Source organism: Poecilia reticulata, chromosome 2 (assembly GCF_904066995.2).
Source record: "Poecilia reticulata chromosome 2, P_reticulata-male-v2, whole genome shotgun sequence".
In the NCBI taxonomy this organism is placed as follows: Eukaryota; Metazoa; Chordata; class Actinopteri; order Cyprinodontiformes; family Poeciliidae; genus Poecilia; species Poecilia reticulata.
This window is the reverse complement of record NC_088831.1, coordinates 30086260-30111470: the sequence shown is the minus strand read 5'-3', so window position 1 is coordinate 30111470 and position 25211 is coordinate 30086260. Positions and strand designations below refer to the sequence as shown.

General features: G+C 39.2%; 1 protein-coding gene across 11 annotated transcripts in view; it reads right to left on the bottom strand.

Annotated features, from left to right (window-relative positions):
• myo3b (myosin IIIB) overlaps positions 1 to 25211 on the bottom strand; it is a 79695-nt gene that overhangs the window by 39520 nt on the left and 14964 nt on the right. For 7 of the 11 annotated variants that reach the window (XM_081603081.1, XM_081603094.1, XM_081603087.1 and 4 more), the window contains 15 exons: positions 21603 to 21668; positions 18287 to 18442; positions 14928 to 15012; positions 14726 to 14842; positions 13692 to 13796; positions 13035 to 13118; positions 12731 to 12933; positions 12558 to 12656; positions 11614 to 11728; positions 11399 to 11525; positions 9714 to 9924; positions 8786 to 8933; positions 6246 to 6399; positions 5856 to 5944; positions 4431 to 4560 (listed from right to left, as the gene is read on the bottom strand). In XM_081603081.1, coding sequence (XP_081459207.1) covers positions 4431 to 4560; positions 5856 to 5944; positions 6246 to 6399; positions 8786 to 8933; positions 9714 to 9924; positions 11399 to 11525; positions 11614 to 11728; positions 12558 to 12656; positions 12731 to 12933; positions 13035 to 13118; positions 13692 to 13796; positions 14726 to 14842; positions 14928 to 15012; positions 18287 to 18442; positions 21603 to 21668 — 1889 coding nt within the window. Of the gene's footprint in view, positions 1 to 511; positions 685 to 4429; positions 4561 to 5855; positions 5945 to 6245; positions 6400 to 7646; positions 7905 to 8785; positions 8934 to 9713; positions 9925 to 11398; positions 11526 to 11613; positions 11729 to 12557; positions 12657 to 12730; positions 12934 to 13034; positions 13119 to 13691; positions 13797 to 14725; positions 14843 to 14927; positions 15013 to 16520; positions 18215 to 18286; positions 18443 to 21602; positions 21669 to 25211 lie in introns of those variants that run through there. The other 4 variants (XR_014085787.1, XM_081603116.1, XM_081603120.1 and 1 more) reach the window with 4 other exon arrangements.

Here is a 25211-nt window from a genome sequence, read left to right as displayed (position 1 = left end):
TTATGAGTGTCAGTGAGCGCCTTGTACTTCTGAAGCTGTGGATCGAGCTGTCGACACGGGGGGACAATCAAAGTTGTAAGAGCGAGCAGCCTCACCGAGCTGAGTGAGCAGAGGCTTGCCGGATATCTCCAGCGCTTTTCCCGCTCTCGTTTTCAAAACAGATGATCTCAAAACTCAACTCAGCAACCAAGCAAATTAGATTAAAAGACCCATAACCCTTCCCATCCCTCCGTAACCGCCACCGTTCATGCCTGGGGATGGCTTTGGGGGGGGGCTGCCGATTTAAATGCCATCCAGTACTGTCAAAGCAGATCAATCATGAAAAAGCATGGTGTAATTGGCTTTTAGTGACACAACACAGTGTTGCGTTTATCAAAGCATGTTGCGCCATGTGACTTCAGAGAGTAGGCTCCTTGCTACTGATGTGCAGAGGGTCGCCGTAAATCCCGCTGCTGACTCAAAACATTTCCCAAATACCACTATTTGGAAAGAGGAATAATAAAAGTATTACTCAGTGAGAGTCTTTCTTGGTAGAGGTCTGGAGGAAGATCTGTCTGTTGGGATGAAAATAGGCCTCTGCTGGGGAGAGAACAAAGAGCCAAACGTGTCACATATGGAGCCGGGAGAAGCCTGTCAGGACGATCTCCTTTTACATGAAGGCACACAGAGGATGGAAGATGTGCACTGACAGGAAGAGGTGAAAAAAAACAAAAAAACTAAGTTTAAATGTTTGACACAGATGTGAACCTTAAACTTTAAACCTTGAAAAGTTAGATGAGAACATTGTTGTTAAGAAAAAGCATCCAAGTGTGAGAAATTATCCAAGAAATTAAAATTATTATGCGGTTATCAAGTGTCACATCTTAAAAGCAACATTTCTTTGAATCCCAACGTTAAAAAAATACATTGGAAAGCTCAGTAAAATTTATTTAGTCAAGTATTGAAATCTAAACCATAAGCTAAATCACATGAAACGTACATTTCTGCTAAATTTCCATCATTAAAAAGTACCCTTAAAAGTTGTGGTTGTCTGAGTTTAAGACTTAAGTAGATTTTTGTAAATGCTGGCAAAAATACACAAACACACACACACTCTCTCAGATGGAGCCTCCAAAGATTTTTCTAAAGGTGGAGCCTGGATGTAAGACACTCTGCATCTCTCAGATGCAAATTTCTTCCCTTGACAGGCGAAGGGAGAAGTTAAATCTGACTGTGCATGTAAATTTCACCTCAGTTTAAGGAATTTAATCACACACAGGAAGGTTTCCTAAATTCCTAAATTATGACTCAGAAAGGCAACAAATAACATTGGAGGAGCTCAAACGAATTAATTTCAGAGACAGGACACATCTAATCAGTTATTGGGCTGTAAAATGCTAAACTGTTCAAACAGATGCTTCTCATGTCAGATATATTTAGATTTGCCAGATTATTTAAACAAGTCCTCTGTCAGTAAACAGACTGTTGGCCAACTCTGTCTTCTCTTAAGACGTTATAGTGTTGAAATAGGAAAAATACAAGACATATTACTGAGCAGTAAAAGTTACATTGGTTTGTTACACTGATAACACTTTGAGAATAACAGCATGGCTAACTAGATAACTAGCGAGAAGTTACTCAAATTGTATCCTTCTGGGATTTCAAAAACTATCTGCTGGACAATATACTTGATTTAAAATGTTGGGAATTTCTAACATAAGGTAGGAATATAAAAAATGTAGAAAAATAACCAGACACTGCTGTTACATTTAGGTATGCTAACTGTGCTAGCGGTGCTAATCGCTTACAATAGTTGTTCCAAACTGGTTTTGCAGTCATTTAAAGTCACCTATGTACATGACTTTGCTTCACAGATAACCTTCTGTTTTGCTTTGTTGAATTGCTTAGTGTCACTTTTCAAAATCACAAGCAACAATGCCGTACGCACACTAAGCTAGCTATTAGGTTCGCTATTTCATCGTCTGCAGTTTTCAGAAAGTGTTTCCAACACGATTAAACCCAAACGCCTAACTGGGCGTCATAGTAGTGTGAAAAAAACGTGGTGCACTACTAGTATGTCTCCAGTTTGTTGCATTTTTGTGACATTTTTCTGTCCCCCAGTTAATGGACTGTGTTGGTTGATGCGGTGCATCACCCTAACCATACCATTATCCTATGAACCTACCACTGTAGGATGTCCAGGAAGTGTGTATTACAGGTCAGTTGTATGGGCCACTTTTACAACGGAAATAGAGAACAATGTTGCACTGAACTGCACCAACTCCTAAATTATCTGAAGTAAACACAGGGGATGCTGCTGTTTAGGATTACAAACGCGCTGTAATTTCTGTAAAGTCTCTACCTGCACTACTCCACAAAATATTCACCATTCATAAATTGTGGGGAGGCGCAGTCCTCTTTTACGAGGACAAAAAGAGCGCATCAGTAGTAATAATAAATGCAGTCACACTTCATATCACAACACTTTATGTGCTGGAACAAAGGACTGGCAGTGTTGAGGTGCAGTGTGTACAATCAGCAGGCCCAGGCAGCCCTGAGGCAACACACACACTCTCTGACACACACACACACACACACACACACACACACGCACAGAACCACTGAAGGCTGCCCAGGCCCTGGTAGGCCTGACTTAGCTGCGCCAATTCAAACACTCTGATCCCCCTCCCTCAGTCTGGGAAAGACCCTGGCTCTCAGGAATGTGTCCATGCAAATACATCCCATTTCCTCTGACAAAACACCACCACATGTCCAGGCCTCAAGGACCCGCTTTCTCGGGGGGCTCAAGTGGCCTCGCTATTCACAGCCTGGGAGATTTTTACTTTCTGGGGCTTTCCTGCCTCCCTGCTGCTCACCGAGCACAAACATTATGACTATCAAATTTTCAAAGTGGGCATGTAAAAGAGACCGAGAAAAACATGCATGTGTAAGGATTGAGAAAATACAAAGTAAGGGAATATGAGCTGGGACAAATTCGTCCTTCAGGTACATGTTTGTGTTCTTGGACTTCCTTGGACAGATATTTCAACCTCAGTTGGAGAGGCTGCACGTCTACGAGGGTGTCCCCTAGTGGTGATACTGTGAGGAGCCCCAGAGACTCAAACCACCCTGGTGTAAAAATCAGATTTCCATCAGATCCTCTCAGATAATGGTAATTTCACAGATAACAGTGAATCTATAATGTGGAGGAGAGATGCAAATTAAATCCCTCCAAAAATTCTACCCTGAAGAACAGATTTCTAATTTTCTTATGCTGTGCTGTATCTCACTTTGAACAGAGCTCTGTCTTTTCCAGACTGATAAGACAGACCAGCTTTTATCTTCAGAGATGATCTGTACTTTCAAAAACTGCAGCAGGGCGACCAGACCTCCTGCTCTTAACAAACAGTCTAACTGCTCACACAGGGCTTTGTTTAAGCCTTTTAGCAAGTTTAAAAATGCACATAAACAATTTATTTCTCCAATAAATCAGCACATTAACGTGATTCTTTCCTCTGAATGGCAGAGCAGACAAAACCACAGAGCAATAAGAGAATAAAGAAGAAGCTTTTAGATGTAAGAGACTCCTACAGTAAACATTACAGCACATCTCAGCTTCTATTCAGTGCTGCTGTTTACTGAAAAGATGTGTTCAATGCATTTGTTTTTATGGTGTGCACTTCTCTGAAGCTGTTAACTGCAGGAAGAAATAGCTGAAGGCTCCCTTGTGCACAAGCTGCAATAGAAGTTTATAGACGTCACAAATTTCCACAGCTTGGGAGCCTTTTGTGAATCGAAGCCCCTTCTTAATGCAACTGGGAGCGAAAGCAGGCCTTTACAGCCCCCACCCTCCCTAAAATAGGATGTGGATCACATAATGTGGCTTAGCTGAAATAAAGGAGAGGGGATCTGATAATTTAAGGCATCTATTAGCATTTCAGCTAAGTCAAGTGACCAGGAGGCCTCGGCGCCGGCTAATGACGAGCACGTTACTCTACCTTCATTTAAAAAACAGAAAAGAGGTGGGACGAGTTGCTTTTGTGTTCCCTAAATACTGTTTCCTCATCCCCCGGGTATTTAGAAACCTTATCATAAAATATCCCTCCGCACCCACAATTTGCAGATAGCATTCAGCAGTGGGAAACCAAGAGGGAAAGCTTAGTGAAAATAAAAACAGAGCGCCGCGCAGAGAGCTGAGCCTCTCCAGAGATAATGGAGAGTGCAGATTTATCCGAGAACGGCGCGCAGAGGCTTGAAGTGGAGGAGGACCAGTGGATGGCTGGAAGCCGCGTCTTTAAGAAACCCACTTACCTGAACGTTTATAGAAGCAGCACTTATACAGCATCACCGTCACACAAACTGCCTGTCCCAAAAGTTTCCGTTTCCATTGTGATGATGAGAACAATGTCACCTGAAATTTGCTAAATTGGCATAATTTTCCTTTGTCGTACCTGTTTTAGTCAGAGGGCTGGAAAACAGCTGCTGAAGGAGTTTGTTCTCCGATGTTCTCAACACCAAAACGATGTCTGCAGGAAGAGTGTCCCGGTTCTTTTCCAGAAATCCATTTACGTTGTACATCACCTGTCGAGCAGAACGCAAGAAATACAAACAAAAATCTTAAATATTAGGGAACGAAGCAATTTTCTTATAGCAATGCACTCTGTTTTGTGTCAAAATTAGCAACAAGAAGTTATCCAATATATACGAAATACTACTATAGTTTAATAGCATAAACATGTAACATTTCTTAAACAAAACGTAGGGAATGTTCATATAAAGGTACAGCAAAATCATATAAAACAATTTTAAGTTTAAAATTTAGTTTTTACAGCCTGTACCTCGTTGAAACTAATGGTTTACTTTCCTGGAAGTTACTGGGTGCTTTCAAGATCTCTTTAAGGAACTTAATGGTTATCTTTCCCAAAACCTTCCCAGAACAGACTGGGCACTTTCCTGAACTTACATGTTGGCGATTACTTTCCTGAACTTAACGAGTGCTTTTCAGAACTTGATGTGTGATTTAGTCCATAACTATGAAAGTTTCAGGAAAGAACCCAATAAGTTCCTGGAAGTTAACGTAACAATTCCAGGAAACTATTGGCTGTATTACGTGGTACTAGTTAAAAATCGTACATATATGTTTTATTCTTAAACTTTGTGTTTTATGTAATTTTGATGTTACAAGAAGGGGTTTTATATTTTTTAGATAAAAAAAGCTTCTTGTCAACTTTTACTGCAGCTGTAGTCACTTTTAAGTCAGTTGTTTGGCCAATATCTCCACTGAGCCTCATAGCAGTATTTACTTAATGAACAAGCAATCAACAAGATGCAGTCGAGTGAGAAAAACAATAAGACCATATTTCACATCAAAGTGAGATTTGTGCCATGTAGAGGCTGGTTTAGTCCAAGCTAAACATATGATGATCTGTGTTCATGAAAGCATTCATAAAAAGCATTTATTGAGCTAATATAAGGCCTGTGACGTAATCAGACAATAAAGCCTCTCGCCAGGCTGGCTGACAGAGTCTGGTTACAGCCTACAAGTATAAAGCTCAGGCCTATTTCACAGTAACTATGGAGTTTTTTTGTTTGATTGTTTACACAATAATTACAAATGTGCTTAAATCCAGATTGCAATCAATCAATCAACTTTACTTCTGTAGCATATTTAAAAAACCACTAGGGTAGCCAAAGTGCTGCACATTAAAAACATACTAACACCTCATCTAATTCTCATGAGCCCAGAATTATCCGAGTGCATCACTTCAAATCTTTGCTGTAAAAAAAATGCAGGTTGAGACTAAGTGAGAGTCTCGGTGTGTGTGTATGTATTATTAAATTTATGTTTCAAAATCTAGCAAACAAACATGTGATACCTTTCCAGCATAATGCTGTATTCCGAAGCAAAGGTCCATGCATTTAGGAATCCAAAAATATTTGCAACGCAGGTTGTCTTCAAATTTATCTGTGAGCAAGACATAAAAAGAGAATAAAACGGGGTGTTAAAAGGCTTTGCATGCATAATGAGCTGCAGCTACAGTGCTGTGAAAAAGTATTTTCCTCCCTACAGGTTTCATCTGTCTGCTTTTTTGTCACACTTCAGTGTTTCAGATCATCAAACAAATTTTATTGTCAGATGAAGATAAGCCAAATAAATTCAAAAAGCTTTCATAACGAACTAAAAGCTATCCAAACCAACCTGACCCTGTGTGAAAAACTAATGCTGCACCTCTGTGGATGGGGCCACAGGTTAATCACCGTCTTACCCACAAGGGTCTGATCGGTGGCCTGGGGGAAGCGACTCTCCTCATCCAGTAAGGATAAAAGCCCCATTGGCTTCTGCAGGAACATGTCCAGAATGGGCCTGTTGTCCTCGTACTCCACCAGGCTGGCATCCACTCCCTCGCTCTGGTATTCCATCTAATTAGGACCAGAAAATATAGAATAAACAAGTTAATGGTTTTTCTAAATGACCCAATTAGACAATCTGGGGTAAATATGATTTGTGGCTGTGCGTATGTGCAAAGGGGGGTGGGGGGGCCAGAAAAGAGCTCATAATCAACTAAACCAAAGAGCTGCAGCTGGCTGTGTGATGAAGTTTACAGCATAATAGAATGAATGCATAATACAGAAGCGCTCCAAACTAACAAATAGAGCCACTTACTTATTCATAATTTATTTCAATGTGCAAATAACCCACAGTGATATCTTATTATGGCATCTATTTAACTTCAGATCAAAAAGTTCCTTTAAATATATATTTTACTAATAAAGTAGAACCAATGGATCTAAACCCTCCTCATGTTTAAGTCATCATCTTGGAATAATCAGTTTGAGCACAGCAGCACTGAAGACATGCACACCAAATAAAGATCCCTCTTGTACAGAACATTAGCCCCACAACTCAGTAGAAACTTTTTCACAAGCTTAAGACCTAATTTTCAATGATCACAGCATCATTTAAAGCAGAATATGCAGCTTTTGATGTAAACGTATTCACACCCTGTCCACTTTTTCACATTTTCTTACGTCAAAACCACAAACTTCAGTGCAAATTTGTGGGATTTTATGTGGCAGACACACCCAAATCTGTGCATAATTGTGAAATGGAACAAAATAACAGCATCATGAAAACAAAGAAGCACAGCAGACAGGTCTGAGATGAAGTTGTAAAGACATTTAAAGGAAGAGTACAGCTCAACTGAAAAGCCTACTAAGACATGGCCGTCTACCTAAAATTACAAAGCGGAGCAAAGAGAGAATTAATCTGAGAAGCAGCAAAGAGGCCAAACTGCAGGTGTGGAGGAGCTGCAGAAAGCCACGGTTCAGGCGGAATACTAGTTATTCTGTCAACAGAATAACTAATGCATTCCACTAATCTAGACTATAGTGGAAAAAAATGAACAAGTGACGCCAGCATCTCCCAAACATGAAAAACGGTGGCAGCAGCATCATACTGTGGGGATTTCTTCTGTCAGATGAAACAGAGAAGTTGGTCAGAGTGGATGGGAAGTCCTGGAAAGAAAACCTGTAAGACGAGTTTCATCTTCCAGGGCAACAAACCATAAACATCCAAGTAAAGATACAATATACTGTATTTTCCGCACTATTAGCTACCTTACTATTAGCCGCATCAACAAAGATTTTTTATTTTATTTGAAACTTACATAAGCCGCAACGGGCTACAACCCGCTCTCGGTTTTCCACAAGAGTTTTCACGCCGAGCTTACGTGCAGCGGCTCTATTTCCCTCCTGTACTGCCAGATCGACAGCCCTCAACTTAAAAGCTGCATCATTTGAACTTCTTCGTGTGGTTTCCATGATGAGGGGGTATGATTTTGAAAACATTTCTCCGTAGTGCCTGCTGCTGGCATGTGCTTGTTCTAAAATGAAAATCAGCACTTTCTTCTTTGATTTCCAATTTTGACTTCCAATTACTCACTTCCTGCTAAAGAGCCCCCTGGTGGTTGAAGAAAAATCCACAGAAAAGCCGCACCGGCCTGAAAGCCGCGTGGTTCAAAGCGTGGGGAAAAAGTAGTCCGAAGATACTATAATGGTTGAGACACGTGTCAGGATTTTAAAATTGATCCTCGCAGTTACACACCTTCCAATTTGAGCAAGTTTGTTTATTTGGACAAGAAGGTGCAAGAAATTTTGTCATCTGATGTGCAAAGCTGGTAGAAACATACCCCAACAGTCAAGGTTCAGGTCGCTATTTTTGCCTAATTTGAAAATTAAGCACTGCTTAGCGTTGGCATTTCTCATAAACACAGGTTGTATCAAAATATCCAAAAGTCAGGGGGGTATGGATATTTTTACAAACACAGTAGCACTTTAATCATACTGCAATCGATAAATACTAAAGAATAAGCAGAGCAGAGGACAAGAGACTGGAAGCAGTGAGTTATATCCTGTGGCTTGTGCTTTAGTTCAGTGTTTGTTAATAAGCAAAACAACAACTTTCACTTTACCTTGGAGAAACAGCTGTTAATGTTAACTTAAAGGCGTTGTATTAAAAGGCTTCTTGATTAACGTCTATTCATTTCCATCAAGCAAAACAAAAGCTTGACACACTTCAAAGTAAACAGCTTCATTAAGTCAATTAAGAGTAATTTTGTAGAGCACAAGTGTATGCTAACAAATAAGCGACATGTCATGTTGAGAACAAACAAATAAGTACAAGTTATTTTCAAAACAGCATTTTGTTTAAATGGCTCTTCACTCACAACACATTAGGAGAGAATCTGGAGCTAAAATGCGTTTGCAAAGTGTATTGACATGACGGTTTTCTGCAGGAAAAACTCACCTGCTCAAGGGCGAATATGTGCTGGTTGAAATAAAACTGGATCTGCTCATTTGCGATGTTGATGCACAATTGTTCAAACGAGTTCTTCTTGAAGTTTTCGAATCCAAAGATGTCCAGGATTCCCACATTCATGCAGCTCTCTGCGGCACTTCAAAGGAGAAAAGGGGGACAAACAAAGTTATTCTTCTGTGTTGGAGGAAGCTGCAAATCCCCCAGCAGCCGTAATAATTGATAAAACTTTAATGATAATCCAAGTTCAACCCATATACAGTCGGATCTGGAGGAAATCACAAACATCGGGTATTATAAAAGCTCTGTGACTGGTTTTGTTTCAGTCTCACACCTCAGAGCGTTTTCAGAGTCTGCACAAACAAACCTATTTTACAGCACAGTCAAACATGTTAACGGAGTTAACATGTTTTTGAACAATATTTTACATTATATTCATGCTCCTGCTTCTTAATCAGTCATTCCCCACATGAAGTAAAGGTCACCTTAAAAGCCTGCTCTGCCCAGCTATTAAAGGCAATAAGGAATCAGAAAAGATGAGCTGAATTTAGACAGGAACTCTGGCTTCTCCTCATTTCTGCGAGACGACTCTTTGACACTCAATGCTCATATTTATAAAGGAATTCTTTTGGATCAATGAAGAGCCTCTTTGGAGTCTCTCTGAAGTCTTTTTAATCATCTGAACATTATTTTCTCCGCACGCAACTCTGTATCAAAAATTTATTAAAACTTCTATTTTTTTTTTGCTCTTCTTTTGCTTGTCTTGTGCGTGCCCATTGATATTCTCCTCTGCATCTTTGCATCCTCCCCTGCAGACGTCCGCAGAGGTCATCGGGGCTTTGCAGAGGTTCTGCGCAGGCGTCCGAGACGATCAACAAAGGTGGCGTTGACATCTTCACAGATCTACATGCACTCTCACCAGATCTTCATGTCAGGCTGCAGCAGCGAGTTGATGCGGTTGACGATCCAGCTGAACAGGCGTCCGTACAAGGCCTTGGACATGGCGTCTCGGACGTCGGCGGCTTTGTCCACGGTGTTGGTGCGGATGATGGTCTCGCCTCTCGTGACCACGCACTGAGAGGTCAGCGCTTCCTGGAGCTCTTCGGAGCCGATGCTGAGCAGAGACGCAGCTGAAAACGAAAGTAATTTGAACAATCATTTTCATCTAAATCTAAAATTTGTCTTTTAAATAAAGCACATAATGCCATTCAGAAAGGCGAGGTTTTGCTTCAGGAGGATCATCATAAACAGAAAGTCTTTTATATTTCACCTACATTTACATTCTGCTTCGGTAAAAAATGTTTCAGACGTGATCAATAGTGGGGAAAAGGCACTGGTAAATATAAAAGAGGCTACAATCAATTCATGCATGTAATGAAATTTGTATATTCACCCAAGCGTGTAAATAATTTTCAATACAGGCTGAGAGGCTCCGTCTGTGGGAAGTGTGTGCTGTACAGTAGTTGGTTCTAGAGTAATGAATCCAAATGTGGGAAGCCATTTGTGCACTGCCTTATACTAACATTGTTACACACACGCATGTTTTAAAATGGCCAAGTGCCGGGAATCGAACTGCAGACAACTGCAGCCTCTATGCTGCACCAGCCCTACCACTGAGCTACAGTATGTGGCGTCTCTCAGATACAGTAAGTCGTTCTTATAGGTGACGGAAAGTCAATTATACACTTCAACCCTCGGTTTACATTGTTTAGTCTTCTTTTGTTAGAAGCCCATCTAAACGGGTCTAAAGCTTTGTGGTCATGCCTGCCTCTTTAAGCTCTGCACAGTATACTGTATAGTACACATGTAATAATATAAATTATGTAACAAATCATATTATCATAATCTAATCTGATATTATATATGATGAAGTAAAAGCACTAATAAATACTCTAGTAATTTTGTAAGGTTTTTGCTAAATTGTTGTTTTTTGGTTTAATTTTTCTGTTTCAGAGGGATGTTTTTTTGTACTTCTGCTCTAAATTTGTCCTGAAGGAAAAATATGTTTTGTGAGTTATTTTGTTTATATAGAAAGAGAAGAGATACACCAGACTAAACAGCTCTTCTGTCTTCTACAGAATATGGAAAATCAATATAGCGAGAGATATTTTTTGTTGTCATCTCTTCATTAGGTCGGAAAGCTGCTTGTTTTATGTCCTACAAGCGGAACGTTTAGATCAAGAAACACTTTTTTTCCGTTATTCTTAAATTACTTTGTATTAAAGCCCAAAAGAGAGGTGTCATAAAATCATTTAAACACATTTTCTTTGGTAATAAAACTTTATCCATTTTTTACAGTAATCAGTTAAGACTTATCAGTTTTGCAAATTTTATGTAGAAGGAGCAAAGACATAAATAATCACAATAGTAGCATCCATAATTTTGAGGTATATGTTTGTGAAATGTTTCAACTTTTGCTCTGTTTTCTACAATATGGTTGATTTTTTTAATTTTTTTGCTTTTTGTGGTGCGCGTTGCTCCAATGTGCCGTAACACATTTTAGAAATAAAGTGCCTGACTAAGCAATCATTTATCTAAACAAATGGTTTCGTTGGAAACAGGCGCTCGCCGTTACAGACAGAGAGCCGAGCTGCTGCGTCTCACCGTTCTCTAAGGCCTCTGAGTTTGGCACGTCACTCTTATCTGTGTGGTGATGAGACGTGATGGCAGTAAACTCAATATTGCCTGTGTTCAGAATGCCTGACAGAATCCTGTAAACAGAGTTCACCTCCTGTGAAAAGAAAAAGCATAAGAGAGAGCCCAGTTATCGTGGCACTTAAAGAAAATACAAGTTTAAGTATTTAAGTTGTGCAAAGTACTTCTTCTGTGAAGCCGATGTTTCTGAAACACTCCTGAATGGCGTCAAACTGCTCCTTGTACTGTTTCCTCGAGACAATGTCCTGCATCACTTTGCTCTGTTGACTGTCAATGTACCTGCAGAGAGAGAGAGATTACGAGAGGAGATGTCAAGTTTCAAAACCAGGAAACTTACGCATGTCAGCGTTTGATGATGTTGTCAAAAAGAGAAACAACACAATGCAAAAATAAAAACAAATCTAAGAACAGGTTACAGGTTTCTTCTCTTTTTGTTTTTTTTTTCTCTCAAAATTTTGTTAAGTAATGTAAAAAAATAATAATAATTACATCAGACACAGATAACATGAGTAAATACAAGAAATGTATAGTCACAACTTTTGTTGCAATGTCCATGTATGGAATATTGCAAATCAGTATTACACCAAATATTTCATCTTCAGTGCCAAACATGTACATTTTATATGTTTGTATTTTATTAGCTGGACTTTCACCACCCGCAATGCTAACACTTCATGTACATTTTTTATAGTGGAAGTGATAAAAACAAAACTAAAAGAAAGAAAAGAGTAAAAAATGTGTATTGTGACTGATGCATTTTCCTAATATTATGCAGCCTCCATCAGTATTTAAATGGTACATTTAATGAGGAAAATAGTTAACAACTCAACTTGGCCCAAGTTGAGTAACAGGCCGATTCTTAAGTTATAAATATAAGTTTATCATCATACTTTTTGTCAGATATTAAAATGTGCTTTATGATCTAAAACATTTTGGTGTGACAAAAGAGAAAAAAACAGAAAAATCTCAAAGGGGGTGAGCACCTAATGTTTTACAGCATTTTATTTTAAAGCCAGGTTTGGGAAAAGGTTCACACACTTGTGATTTTATTTCTAAGAAACATGTCAGAGCCAGGCATAAATTCAGCACATAAAATCGCAGCACAGACCTGGGAGGTGTCTTGTCTGGCAGCCTGTAAGTCTTCAGCTTGGACTGGTGGTAAAGCCCGGCGTACATGTAGTAAAATATATGAAAGTTCTTCTCCCCGCTGAATAAAGAACAAACATTTGTTAGAAGCGCAACACAAATTTAAATATGCAGCAAGTTAAAGGTTTCACTCACGCTGCTTGCTTGATAACCCGCGATTTCTCCAGCAGATATTCAGAGATCTTTGCCCCGATGACGGCTCCGGTCGGTGTGAACTTCATCTCCAGGTATTTACCAAACCGGCTGGAGTTATCGTTGATGGCTGTGCAGGCGTTTCCGAAGGCTTCGACCAGAGGGTTGACCTGCAGGATCTTCTCCCGCAGAGTCCGGTTGTTTGCCTGAGAGAAACATCGAGTGCATTCTCAGTTTTGCATGAGGGAATAACAGATTGCTTGGCAAACACTGTCCAGTGAGAAATATTGATAATGTGAGAAAATACCTTTCCTAAGAAGGTAAGATGTTGAACAATCAAATGAGCACTTTCTGTCTTCCCTGATCCACTTTCACCACTAATGATGATGCACTAAAAGAACAGCAAAAACAAATTGTCAACCAATACACAACTTGGACATTTTTTCATGGTTTAACAAGTAACTATCAAGACCACATTCCACACCGTCAACGTGGGCCAGCTGCTTTCAAGATATGTTGTAGAAAATCTGCAAAGTTTAAACTTTACAAGAGGAAAAAAGGGAGGGAAAAATAAAGTACACAACAGGGAGGATAAAAGTTTGGTTGGAAAAGAGAAAGCAGCTTTTTGTTATTATGCAGAGAGACATATTTAGCTCAAAATCCAAATGAACTGCATAAAATGTAACTATTTATTTGCATTTCATGCTGCAGGCTTGTCTAAAACCTAGGGAGGGAGCTGAAGCTTTGAGCTGTTTCTGTACGAAGGACAGCAGTGGGGTAACTTTCCTGCATCTTTGATTGATATTCTGTCCCTACAGACTGAAATGGCCTCATAGCTCAGTGTATGTTTGTTTTAAGATAGCACACTGAAAAAAGTCTGAATAGTCTGAATTGATCATTTCAGTCCAACAGGATGAACTTAAACTTTTATATCAATATGTAATACTGTATTCCTCCAGAGGACCTGGTCTTTGCAGAAAGTCACCATTCCTTGGTACGCTGCATCTGCTGTGGCAAAGATGTGTGGAGGGTTGTCACCTCTCTTTACGCCATGATACAGCTTAGAAAACTAAGGAAGAAAAAAGAAAGAGTTTATATGAAGGTGCAGATTGTATAGATACAATTTTCAAAAAAGTCTGCAATTTTGTGGTTTTCATCCCAGTTTGGGCCAGATATGACAGATCAACTTCCCTGATAGCAGGGCAGATTGCAGAAAATGGTTTAAAATTACTTGTCAAATTGTGTTTCCATCGTCTCAATAGCACAATATTTTTAAGATCATTAAAGTGCTGATCCTGATTTATTTATCTGTATCTATTTTTTGCGAGAGCAGCTCACTTCAACTTTGTTATGTGCAATAAGAGTTTAAGGCTCGAAACAAAACAAAAACAATGTCTGCTCTTAATGAATGGTATTTAAAAACTGCATATATGTGATGCTTTTTAGTCAAAATATTGAACTTTTTCTGTATTCTAATGACAAAAGCATTCAAATATATGAACATGGGCAGCTCAGACATTATATAAAATAAACTTTATCAGTGCAAAGACAATAGGAGAGTATAAAACAGATTTTAAGTTGTAAATGTTAGGTCAGATTATAATCAGTATGCTAATTGGTGAATCACATCTTTATACATTTAGACAAAACATAATACATTAATAATAACTTGTCTGTGTTGAAGCTGTGAAACTTCAAATGGGTAAGTGGGGAACTATGAACATGAATCAATAATTTAAACCTTTCTGAACTAAATTAAGAACCAGTGTTTGTTAAGAATGAACTGGAATATCACTATAAACGTCTGACCAGAGAGAGACGCCTCCTTTTCTAGTCTTGAGAAGTCAGGAACAAAACATCCAAAACTCTAACTTCACAAAATGGTGAAAATGTGAAATAATCAGCTCATAGTATTGTTTTTTTTTTTTTTTTCTTTTTTTTATCTCTTCGATTTGAACATTTATCTCTGGGAAAATGTGAAAAAGTTTCTCCACCAACCTGAGGAGAATAGATGCTGAGGTTCTGAAAAGGATTGAGAGCGATGAGGATGTCGCCAACGTAAGTGTAGACCTGAAGCTCATCGTACCGCTTCTGGAGATGACTGATTATCATCTCCTTTAGAAAGAAAAAAAGAATAGTCAAGCAGTATTAGAAATGAAAATGATCAGAAATGATTAATCCCAGTTTAATGCAACTTTACCTCGTCTAGAAACTCCAGGTTTACCAGATCGTCATCAGGGCAGCTTTCAATTATCAGGGTTTTACGAGTATTAATCCGCTTGTGCCTGTTTGAAATAAAGGACACAATATATGTTACAAGCTGCAACAGGACACCAAAAGTAGTTTGATGGCTGAATCTGAGCCCCGGTCACATCGAAGGGCTGAGTAACGCTCTATAAAGCTCCCCCAGGGGACTCATCTCCCAGTAAAACCAGCTGTGATTGCTCTTCATCTGTGTTTTGACCTATTACTCTCCAACAAGTCCCATGAGGCCGGAGGTCAACACGCAGCCAGCTGGCTCCATGAAAACCTCCAGGGACACCCGGTGAATGTGAGAAAGAGTGAAGCAGAGGTGTGACTCAGATTCCTCTCGGAGTGCAGGAATACACGATCTAATAGCAATCAACCTTTTCCATTAAATGAATACGATAGAGGTGTTTTATGATGTCAACAGATTCCCAGAGAGAAACAAGGAAACCAACAATGAATCCATCACGCTGATGAATCTGTGCAGCTGCAGCCTCACATGATTTATTTTCACACAGTAGATCATTTGTTGCTGGATAACAAGCCAATAAGCCGCAGTGTTGCGGGGAGGAAGCCGTCTGATGATTTCATGTTCGTAACTTTCCATTTCAGACGCACAGAGCTGCCGACAAAGTTACACTGTTCTTAAAAACAAGCCATAACCTAAATATGGACTTCTTTCATTAATTTTTAAAGCTCTATTTGCAAGTGTCAATGTGACTCTGCTGTCTTTTATGGTTTCGGGGGAAAAAAAATAAAAAATCATGACATTGTTTTTAAAAAATCGCTCTCGATATAAATTATATAATGAAGGCAAAAGAAATGCATACCAAAAGAATTAAATTTGATTAATTTAAATAAGAAACCAAATGCCACCTTCAGTGAGATATAATAACAAGATAGAAAAAAAAAGAATAAACATGTGAAAAAGAAACTGTAACAAAGGCCTTTGGCCTTTGTTAAAAGATGTTATAATCAAAGTAACATGAAAAACGGGACAAGTATGGCACAGGTTATTTCAAACATGGACATCGAAAGATGAAATTCACTAAATAATTGAAATTCAAATAGTTAGAAAAAGCAAATCAAATCCCATTCGGTCTGTAATCAGTTTCTGTTTTATTCATCAAACAGAAACAAACAAAAGGCAGTATATGCTTTTTGTCCTCACTACATGCAGAGCCATTTGGCACAGCACTAATGCAGATGAATATTTACAGTCTTCAGAATCATCTGATTGATCAGCGGTCCACTGATCCTCAGCAGGACGGCCAAAATGATAACAGGCTGCAGGACTTTGTTCCTGAAGAACAAGCGTCTTTTTAAAAGCGTCTAGATTTTGGGCAGATTTTCAGATAAAGGAATATAACAGCTAATTAAAACATCTCTGCTCATCAAAACACAACAGTCTGACTGCTGCGTGCTGTGTTCGATTTGCTTGCGACATCTTTGTTAACCACCACTTGTGAAAATAATGGAAACCGTCTTAACGCTGGGAGCGCCAGGATTGATGTTCTGAAGTTAAATACAGAGCATGCAAACCAACCTTCAGATTCTGATTTATTATCTCCAAAAACTCTCCACCACCCAGTGCCGCTGTTAGATTCAATGACTCTGCAAAAATAAATTCAGTTTTCATACCAGAACAAGTGCTGGTGACTTTGCAGACAGATTTCCTTTTTTTCTTTTTTGGAAGTCATTAGCAGCTGCATTCGACTCATTCTAGACAAAACAAGACATCACGAGGGCTAACCATCTTTTTTCCTTTTAGTTTAACTAGTTCAGATGTCATTGTAAGATGCTTGAATGTTCATTTGAACAAACTCCTGAATGTAAAAAGCTGTACTTGGTAGAACCATAAATTTGAACTTTGGTCTGAATTAAAACACTTCTGCAAAGACGAGTGTTTTTGCAAACTCTTGCAAATGAAATCTGTTGCTGTCAACGAGTTGTAAGGACTATTTTTTTCACATACAGGATCAGATTGGTTTGAATGGCTTTTGTTTCTTGCCAAGTTATAATTTTATAACTACTTTTCCGTATTTACTCAGGTTTCTTTGTCTGATATTACATCATTTTAATAATCTTAAACAAGTGGGTAAAATTAAAAACGAAGCAGCCAAAACATAAAAAAAAAACCCTGAAACTTTTTCACAGCACAGCAGCAGATTGTGAGTTATAAAATTAAATTCTGAAAGAACGCATGAAAATCACAACATATCCTATGATATTCAATTCACCAGCTGTATCTTTATTCTATTACAATAAATAATCAATCATAAGAGAGAAGATATTCTAGCTCCAGGTTAGTGAATGTTTCCTCCTCTGCCTTCGTCTTCATTTTTCAGTCTCGGTGCAGCAGTGGGGAGATACTCTTGGCATGTGCTCCCTAAGAAGTGACTCCTTGTCCTCGTGTCCCGTTGGAGGAGGACTCGAGACCTCCAGCGTCTGACTCTCTCCCGCTTTGAAGTAAACCAACGCCATTCCACCTACGGCAGCTACTTTTAAGTTCCCTACGTCTTTCTTATTCTTATCTGCTTCATTGTTCGACGATCAGTGGCATGGGAGACTAAACCGGGCGAGCCCAGTTCTCGCCCTACAAGCTCCTAATCCCATTATCCACTTTCACTGTGGACAGGAATTCGGGATCAGGCTCAGGCACCAACTCTGCATGCTCTCGGGAGTAAACAGAGCTGGCAAGGCATCAGGACTCTCAGTCAAGGGCAGCTTCAGCAAACTCTTTTATATTGAAGATTAAGCACAGCCAGAGTCAGTATTCCTCCAGTAAAATGGTCACAGTTTGCGCTGTCATTTGCTGCCCTGTGAGTCTCTGAGCGAAGCTTTAACCTCGTGAAATCTCTTCTATTCATATGTGGATCCTGCAGGCCTGCGAACCAATAACTAGCTCACTAGCTATTGTCGCAAAACCCTATATGGTTTAAAGCTAATATTTATTCCTCCAATCAGGGGCTTAATTGAGTGGACCAGACAAATAGTTGAACACAGATTTAACTGAATTGGTTTTATTAATTTCAAGTAAGTCATCACAATCACTCTTTCCGAATTAGTCACACTCTGAGCTTATCTTTAATCACAAACTGTAATATCCGTTGCCGTGTCTCATCTCCATGCGTCTGAACATAACAAGATGAGAGGTTGCCCCCTACTGGTCAGACTTAATAACAGCACCCAGTTGATCCCCCTGCAGCTGAAGCAGAGAACTCAACACCCAACAGAGGCAGTGTAGATTTTTCATCATTTCTTCTGCACAGACACTTTAGGAAATTGTGTGGGGTTTTTTTTAAGACTTACCTGGTTCTGGTTCTGCACCCAAATTCTTGCTGCTCTCTGATAAGATTCGCTAACTGCTGGCTGAGAGCTACGTCTTTGCCATGGACCTGCTTGATGAAGGGATGCTCCAGCAGGTGGGTCACACATGGACGGGCCTCAAAGTCCTTTATCAAACACCTTAGAATCAGAAAAAACACACAGTTATTAGGAAACTAAGGAATTATTTAGGTGTTCATAAATCTTTAGGAGAATCAAGTGAACGTTGTTGAAACTAAAAGAAGCCTGAAACAAGTCTGAGTTTCCCACGTGATTTTTATTTTATTTTATTTTTTTAGACTGTGTGACACAAAGGAAAATCAGACTTGGTTCAGTTGCATCCAAAAAAAGCGTAAATTTGATTATATTTCAAAATCACAAAACCAGAAAATCTTAAAAGCATGGAAGAAATAGATCACATAAAGAAATGTATCTGTTTTCTGTTAAAGAGAAAACAAATACATTTTGGTTGGGGTTTTTTTTACCTCTAATGTGTCCTGTGACACTACAAAACATCTGCTGCTATGCAGGCATTGTTTTAAGATCAACTCAACGACAGCTCTCTCTGAATGGTCTCCCTGAATGTTCATGATAATTAGCTGTGGTTTGTGGTGAGCAAATCCTTCTGCAGCCTTACACACAATAAATCACAGTCACTGCTCAGACAAAGTCCATTCTTCAGAAAAAAAAACTCTTTACTATGTAAATTATTACAATTATTAAGAATTAAGACATGCTGATTAGATGAGTTAATCTTTAAGACAAGAAAAGATTTAAAGGGATGGTATTGTGTATTTTACAGATACATTGTGGCATTTTATAGCACAATGTAGTAACTGGTAAACTCAACTGTTATAAAAATGCTATAAGGATCAAACATGACATAAAAGAAATTTGACTTTGCCGTTTGACGCCTTAAAAACGGCCCGTCTCTTTAAGAAGCTCCTGCTCTTTCTGACGCTCCACCTTCAGCATGTCATCACAACAGTGCCTTTCCAGCGGGTCATTTATAACCATTAATAGGATCGTTGAACTGTGAAACAGTTTGTGTGATTAGGTCATCACATGCACACTTCCACCAGGTGTTTTTCTAATTACTGCTAATGCTAGTGGAGCTGAGTGGAGAAGGCATGGAGGAGGCAGAAACTCGGCAGGAGACTCCAAGGAGGAGCTTTGTGGCAATAGGAGGAGCTTTGTGAGAGCAAGCGTTTAGGCACCCTGAGTGGTTGCCATGGGAGATTCAAGGATTCCTCAGATATGTGCGTCATGATTATATATCATGATGTAAAGCTCAAAAATTACATTTCACATAACACCCCCTCCTCCTTTAAGAAAACATCACTGGATTGTGCTCAATTGTTAAGCTAAAGCTAAAGATGGGGGTGAAAAAAACTCACTAGTCAAGTTGCTTTCAGATAATCGCAGCAGAAATTCTGTTTCTTTTATCAGTTCGTTCAGCTCTGAAAGCTAATTCCATGAATTCATTAGTGTCAGGGCATTAAGCAGAGGTTGTTGCTATTAGCCAGGCTGCGCTGCCAGGATGCTGAGCGGAAGGCCACTTTGTCAACCAAGTCAGCTCTTTGGCTGCCCAAGTGGAGACACCGGTGATGGATTTATTATCCACAATCCCTCCTCTCATTTCCCAAGCTGCCCCCTGAACACACGCTCTCTCACTCTCTCACTCACTCATTCACACACATATGCATGCAGGCCGACAAAGGTTGCAAAGGCTTCACAAGCAGCCTGCAAAGACTGATAACATTGTCCAGCCTCTCTGCATTCATCTTTAGTGGGCTTTGTCTAAGGAGATTAATGTTGAAACAAATTACAAACCTGCAAATAAAAAGTATCAATTAAACCCACTGCAACTGCACTGCAAAAATGTTAAAACCAAGTGGTTACTAGTTTATGCATGAAGGGGAAATGTGACAAAGATCAACCATTAACTGATTGATCAAAATAAAAAATAAAAAAAGCAAGCAAGTCCTCAAAACTGATGGTTAGCTCTTTGTTACATACAAACACACTGTCAGGCAAAAATCTCACCTATACAAAGTCAGCAAATTGAATTTTATTTTCTCATTACGGCTCGGGCGAACAGAGCTCCCCGAGTCACATATTAAGGTTGTATATTCCAGGCAATCGCTGCGAGCCAGGCCTGACATTATTAGCTTTGCACAGCGGAGCAAATGATAAGTTATCTGGGCCTCAGATTGAACAGATAACTCAGGTAAATCTCTTTGTTCCTCTGTGGCAGATTTACACCGATGAACGTCAACAAAAGAGAAGAAGAGAAAAGAAGAGAGGGTTGGTATAATCTGGTGATAAAATACCAGATCCAGGTCCTTCTCCGTTTGCGTATGTGTTCCTGCCAGATCTTACCTAATAATAGTACTCATTAATATTTTTAGTGAAATAGTTTCATGTTTAACTTTTTAGTGCAGAAAAACAAGGATATGATGTGGTCATAGTTTATAATGTATGCCCTTACTAAATTATTTACACTTGAATATTTAATTTAGCATCATGATTCATTGTAGCTTAACTCTAGTGGTGATAATGAGAGTAAAATAATATTAATTTTGTATGATGTATATTAATACTGAAAGCGTTTTTCCTTCCTTCAGTAACAGCTTCCTCACTGTAGAGTGCTACATGTATGGCACTTATCACCCAATTCTGGTAATTAGCTCATTTATCACTATCTTCAGCATCTCTCATGCTGAACATATAAACGTACATACTAAAATGCAATATTTGATCAACATAATGTATTTTAACCTTTCTGTTCCTCTTACATTTCAGTCAGAATTAATATAAAAAAAATTTAACCCAGAGCAACTATGGCTCATTAACAATATCATTATCAACATAACAATGACGCTCAAAACAGGATCAGAAATTACTACATTCTGTCAGAATTTAAGTTTAAGTTGCTACTTTTGTCTTGGGTGAACATTATTTTAAGCACTGATGTCCAATTTCAGCATTCTAAGCGTAGCAACAACACTTTTCCGCACCACTTGGCTGTAGTCTCAGTTTCCTCTTGCTTGCTTTGTATTTCTTTCAAGCTTCTGAATTAATTTCTTGATTTCAGTCATGGAAATGAAAAAAAAAACAACTATTGTGAGCTATCTATTTGTACACTAAATACGTTTCTTTATTCATTTATTGGTGTGAAAACATGCTTGGCAGGGAGATCGTATTGGTGATGGAAAAGGGAACTGAAACTTTTTCCTCCTTTAAAACATGCAGACGTACAGAAAACATTTAAGTTCATTTCAACTTTAATGAGACTTACTGGCTGATGAAATGTCTGAAACTTCTGCACCACTGGTCAGGATTTCGGAGTGTGGGCGAGGGATTTCTGCAACATAATTACAACAAAAATATGAAGAACAGACTTTATCAAAAGCCTTTAGATTGCATGATCTAAATCAATCTAGATCATGCCTTTAGAAAGAGACCCAAAGACATTCTTTGGGTCTTTTTGTGACCCAAAGAGACTTTTTTTTTTTCAAGTTTTCAGATTTGGCAGGTTATGGTTGGCAGACGATGTGTGTGCCCATCAGAGGGTTTCTGCTCTGAGCAGCACAGGCTGGTCTGCATCCAGGTCTGTGGCAGCCACAGAAAAAGTGACAAATGATAACTGTTCATCTTAGGGTCTGGCAGCGAGCATCTGCCACCGAGAGCTGAAAGTTATGGGAGATAGTTATACCTCTGTCAGCAGCATTTACAGAGGCCATCTGTAATGATGCTAACACATTTTAAGTACACAGGATGACAGGCGGTAGGGCTGCACCAGGAGCCAAGGCTGGACGGAGCCTGGGTACAGTCGTCTTCACAGCGAGCTGTCAAACCCGACAGCTGGAGGCTGAGCCGTTTGTCACTGTCAGGTAAACAGTGAAACATCTGATCAATCACCTGCTACTGCGCTAATTAGTTCCCAACACTCACATGAAACGCTGCAGTGTTTGGAGGAAAACACAGGTTCAAAAGTCTGTAGTTGGGGCGGTGCAGTTTGAACAGCAACGGTCTGAATTTTTTATTTTATTTTTTTTGAGGATACAAAGAAAGGATGTAAGGGTACAAAATCTGTCATTTTGCACAGCGTTCACTTAGTCAAGTCTTTCTTAAGAATTCAGGCAGGCAATCCTTTCCAAAGTGCAGATCAAAGCCGGAAACTGACTGTCTCAATGCAACCTCTAATATGAGCCCGAAGAAACGTTCTCGCCTTGATCTTCTGCTATACTGCTTATACATTATAAAGTCAACATACCAGCGCACTGCTGATAACGCTGTCAAGAGCGCTCATTGTGCTTCCACAAATTCACCCTGATATTTTTTTTCTTTGAGTGTTTGTGTGTGAGCGCTGGCTCACATTGTAAACACAAATGGCTTATTCAAATGTGGGTCCAGGCAGCGCGAGCGCCGTCTGTCAGACGCTCCTCAGAGTGGATTGAGGCAAAATCAGGGAGGCGTCAACAGCTTCTGACAGCTGGAACTAAACCAGGAAAAAAAAAAAGACAAAAAAATTAGGCTATTGCGGTTTCTGAATATCATTTTTGATATGCATATTTTTCATATATTTTAGTCAGTTTAAATTTCCAATTAAGTTTGTTGCATGAAGTAGGACTTCTGTGTTGTCTAGCTGACTAAAGAGACGTCAAAAAAACAGACATTTTACAGGATGTTACCATAAATATGAAGTTGTACATTCATATCTTTTTAAGATTCCGGTGAATACTATTCAGTAAAATATGGGGCTACAATTTCAGTTCTGGACTCCTCCTTACAATCTTGGTTAAGGAAGCAGGAATCATTTTTCTATAGGATGACATCCAGTTTTCATTTAGCGCTGATCTGCAATTTTCTTTCAAAGAACTCTGATCTGTTCACATACAACTGTTTACAAACAAATATTGACTATCGTGGAAAACCATGAAGCCATGTCGGTTTCTAGGAGAAAAAGGAATAGTTTCACTACGTGTGTCTATGTGGCATCATGCTTTAACAAAAACTCTGCCCTGAAGGAAGACGTCCTCTTTCCGTGCCTGCAGCTGCATTAGTGATGACATATTTCTTCGCTGGTGGAGAAAGGTAATGAATCTTTGTAAGGTAATGCATCATGCAGTAACCCTGGATCCAAAATAAATCTTCAGTCTATCGTCCAGGGTAATCGGTGACTGTAGTCTGGCCAAAGAATAAGCCTTGACCCCGGCTTATTTTAAAAAATCTGCAGAAGAAATCTGAGGCGTAAATTCCCCAAAAGAGACACTGTCTCTGATCCCACTGACAAACCAGTGCTACCTCCACTGTCCACTTTGAAGCATGCAGACCTTTTATGTACAGGAAGTTATGCAGCAGTGAAAACAAAGAGCTGAAAAACTGCATGTCTTGTTAAAGCTTCATAAATCAGTAGAATGCTATTGGATGATGCTACCGCTCTTCTAAACTCAAACGTCCCCTTTCTTCTGCTCTTAGAAGTTTGCCCACATGCCTTGTAGAGGATCAGATAGGGAGAAAAATTATGTTGTGTAAAAAAAAAAAAAGAAACAGGAATGTAATATAAAAAGAATACTGCTGCAAACAGCATTAATTTCTTATAAAATAAGAAACACAGCTGTGTTTAAAACTATTTTTATGACAGAGAGTGAGCACACGTGTGCAAAAATAAAGACTTGCTCAGTGATCGGGCCACCCACCCAAAGTTTTGGCTCATCCATCACTACCACCTCTGCACAGGACTTCTTTGAGCATACATGAATGAGCAACCGAGGGCTGCCGCTGCATTTATCAGGTCGCAGACAGCTGCGTCGCCCAAGCTGCACACCGGGACGCCGCCGAGAGCTTCAGTAAGACGGCTGCATCAGAGGTGGAGATATTAAAGCCCTTAATCATGACCTACTGGTGAGCTCCTGTCAGGAAGGAAATCGCTCAAACAAAAGGTGTGAGGTTACTTAAGCCCATCAAAACATTTTTTTTTAAGTGTGACTTCCTGTTACAGGAACAGTGAATGAGTACATTAAAGAAAAATCGATGGGGCAGCGTGTTCATGTCAGCAATATTTTTGACCAAAACCTGAGAAAAATACAGGTGTGATCATCCAGAAATTATTATTTTTTTGCCTTTTGTTTGAGGTAAGGGATTTTGAGTTTGTGGAGTGTTTCTGTATGCTCAGAGATGTCAAACTTTAGTCTGTTATTAACCTGCAATACTAATTTAGTAGATTTAATGCAGATACCAACAGACGATAATGTGTGTGGCGATCCTTTGGCCTTCCCCACATTAAGGTAATTTTATCATCATCGTGTGGTTATTCCTGATTTTGTCTCGTTGTCTTAACATGAATTATTCTAGAAATAGAAGTATCTGAATTTGATGGGCATAATAACTAATAACTGTGAAGATCAAGCAGTCCAGCAGGTTTGGTGATGATAAAGTCATTTTGACAGGATGAACATTTGTCCACCAAACAGAGAGAATTTAAACTTTTCTTTGGGAAAAAAGATCAACTCCAGGACATGACAGCAAGCAGTCCAATTGAAAATTAATGGTGGGTTTTTTTTCTTAATAGTGCATGAGGAGGCTGTTTCATACAAACCTGACCTGCTAATTACTAGATTAGCAGGTTTTAGTCGTTTTAAAGACAAATGACATGAATTCTCCGAGTCAATGTTTCAGAGAATTCATGCAGTCAGAAAAGTCAAATGAGGTGGGGGAAAGTTTTATTTTTATGTTTTTACATTTTTTTCTCAACATGACTGATTTTGCATGTTTATTTTTTACACTTTGTTTAAAGTAGTGCAAATAATTATCATAGTTTCATTATTTGTTGAAAGCCTGAATGTTCAGCTGTCAATATAATTGTTAAAAAAAACTCCATTAATCCTAATGGGAGATTAGACGT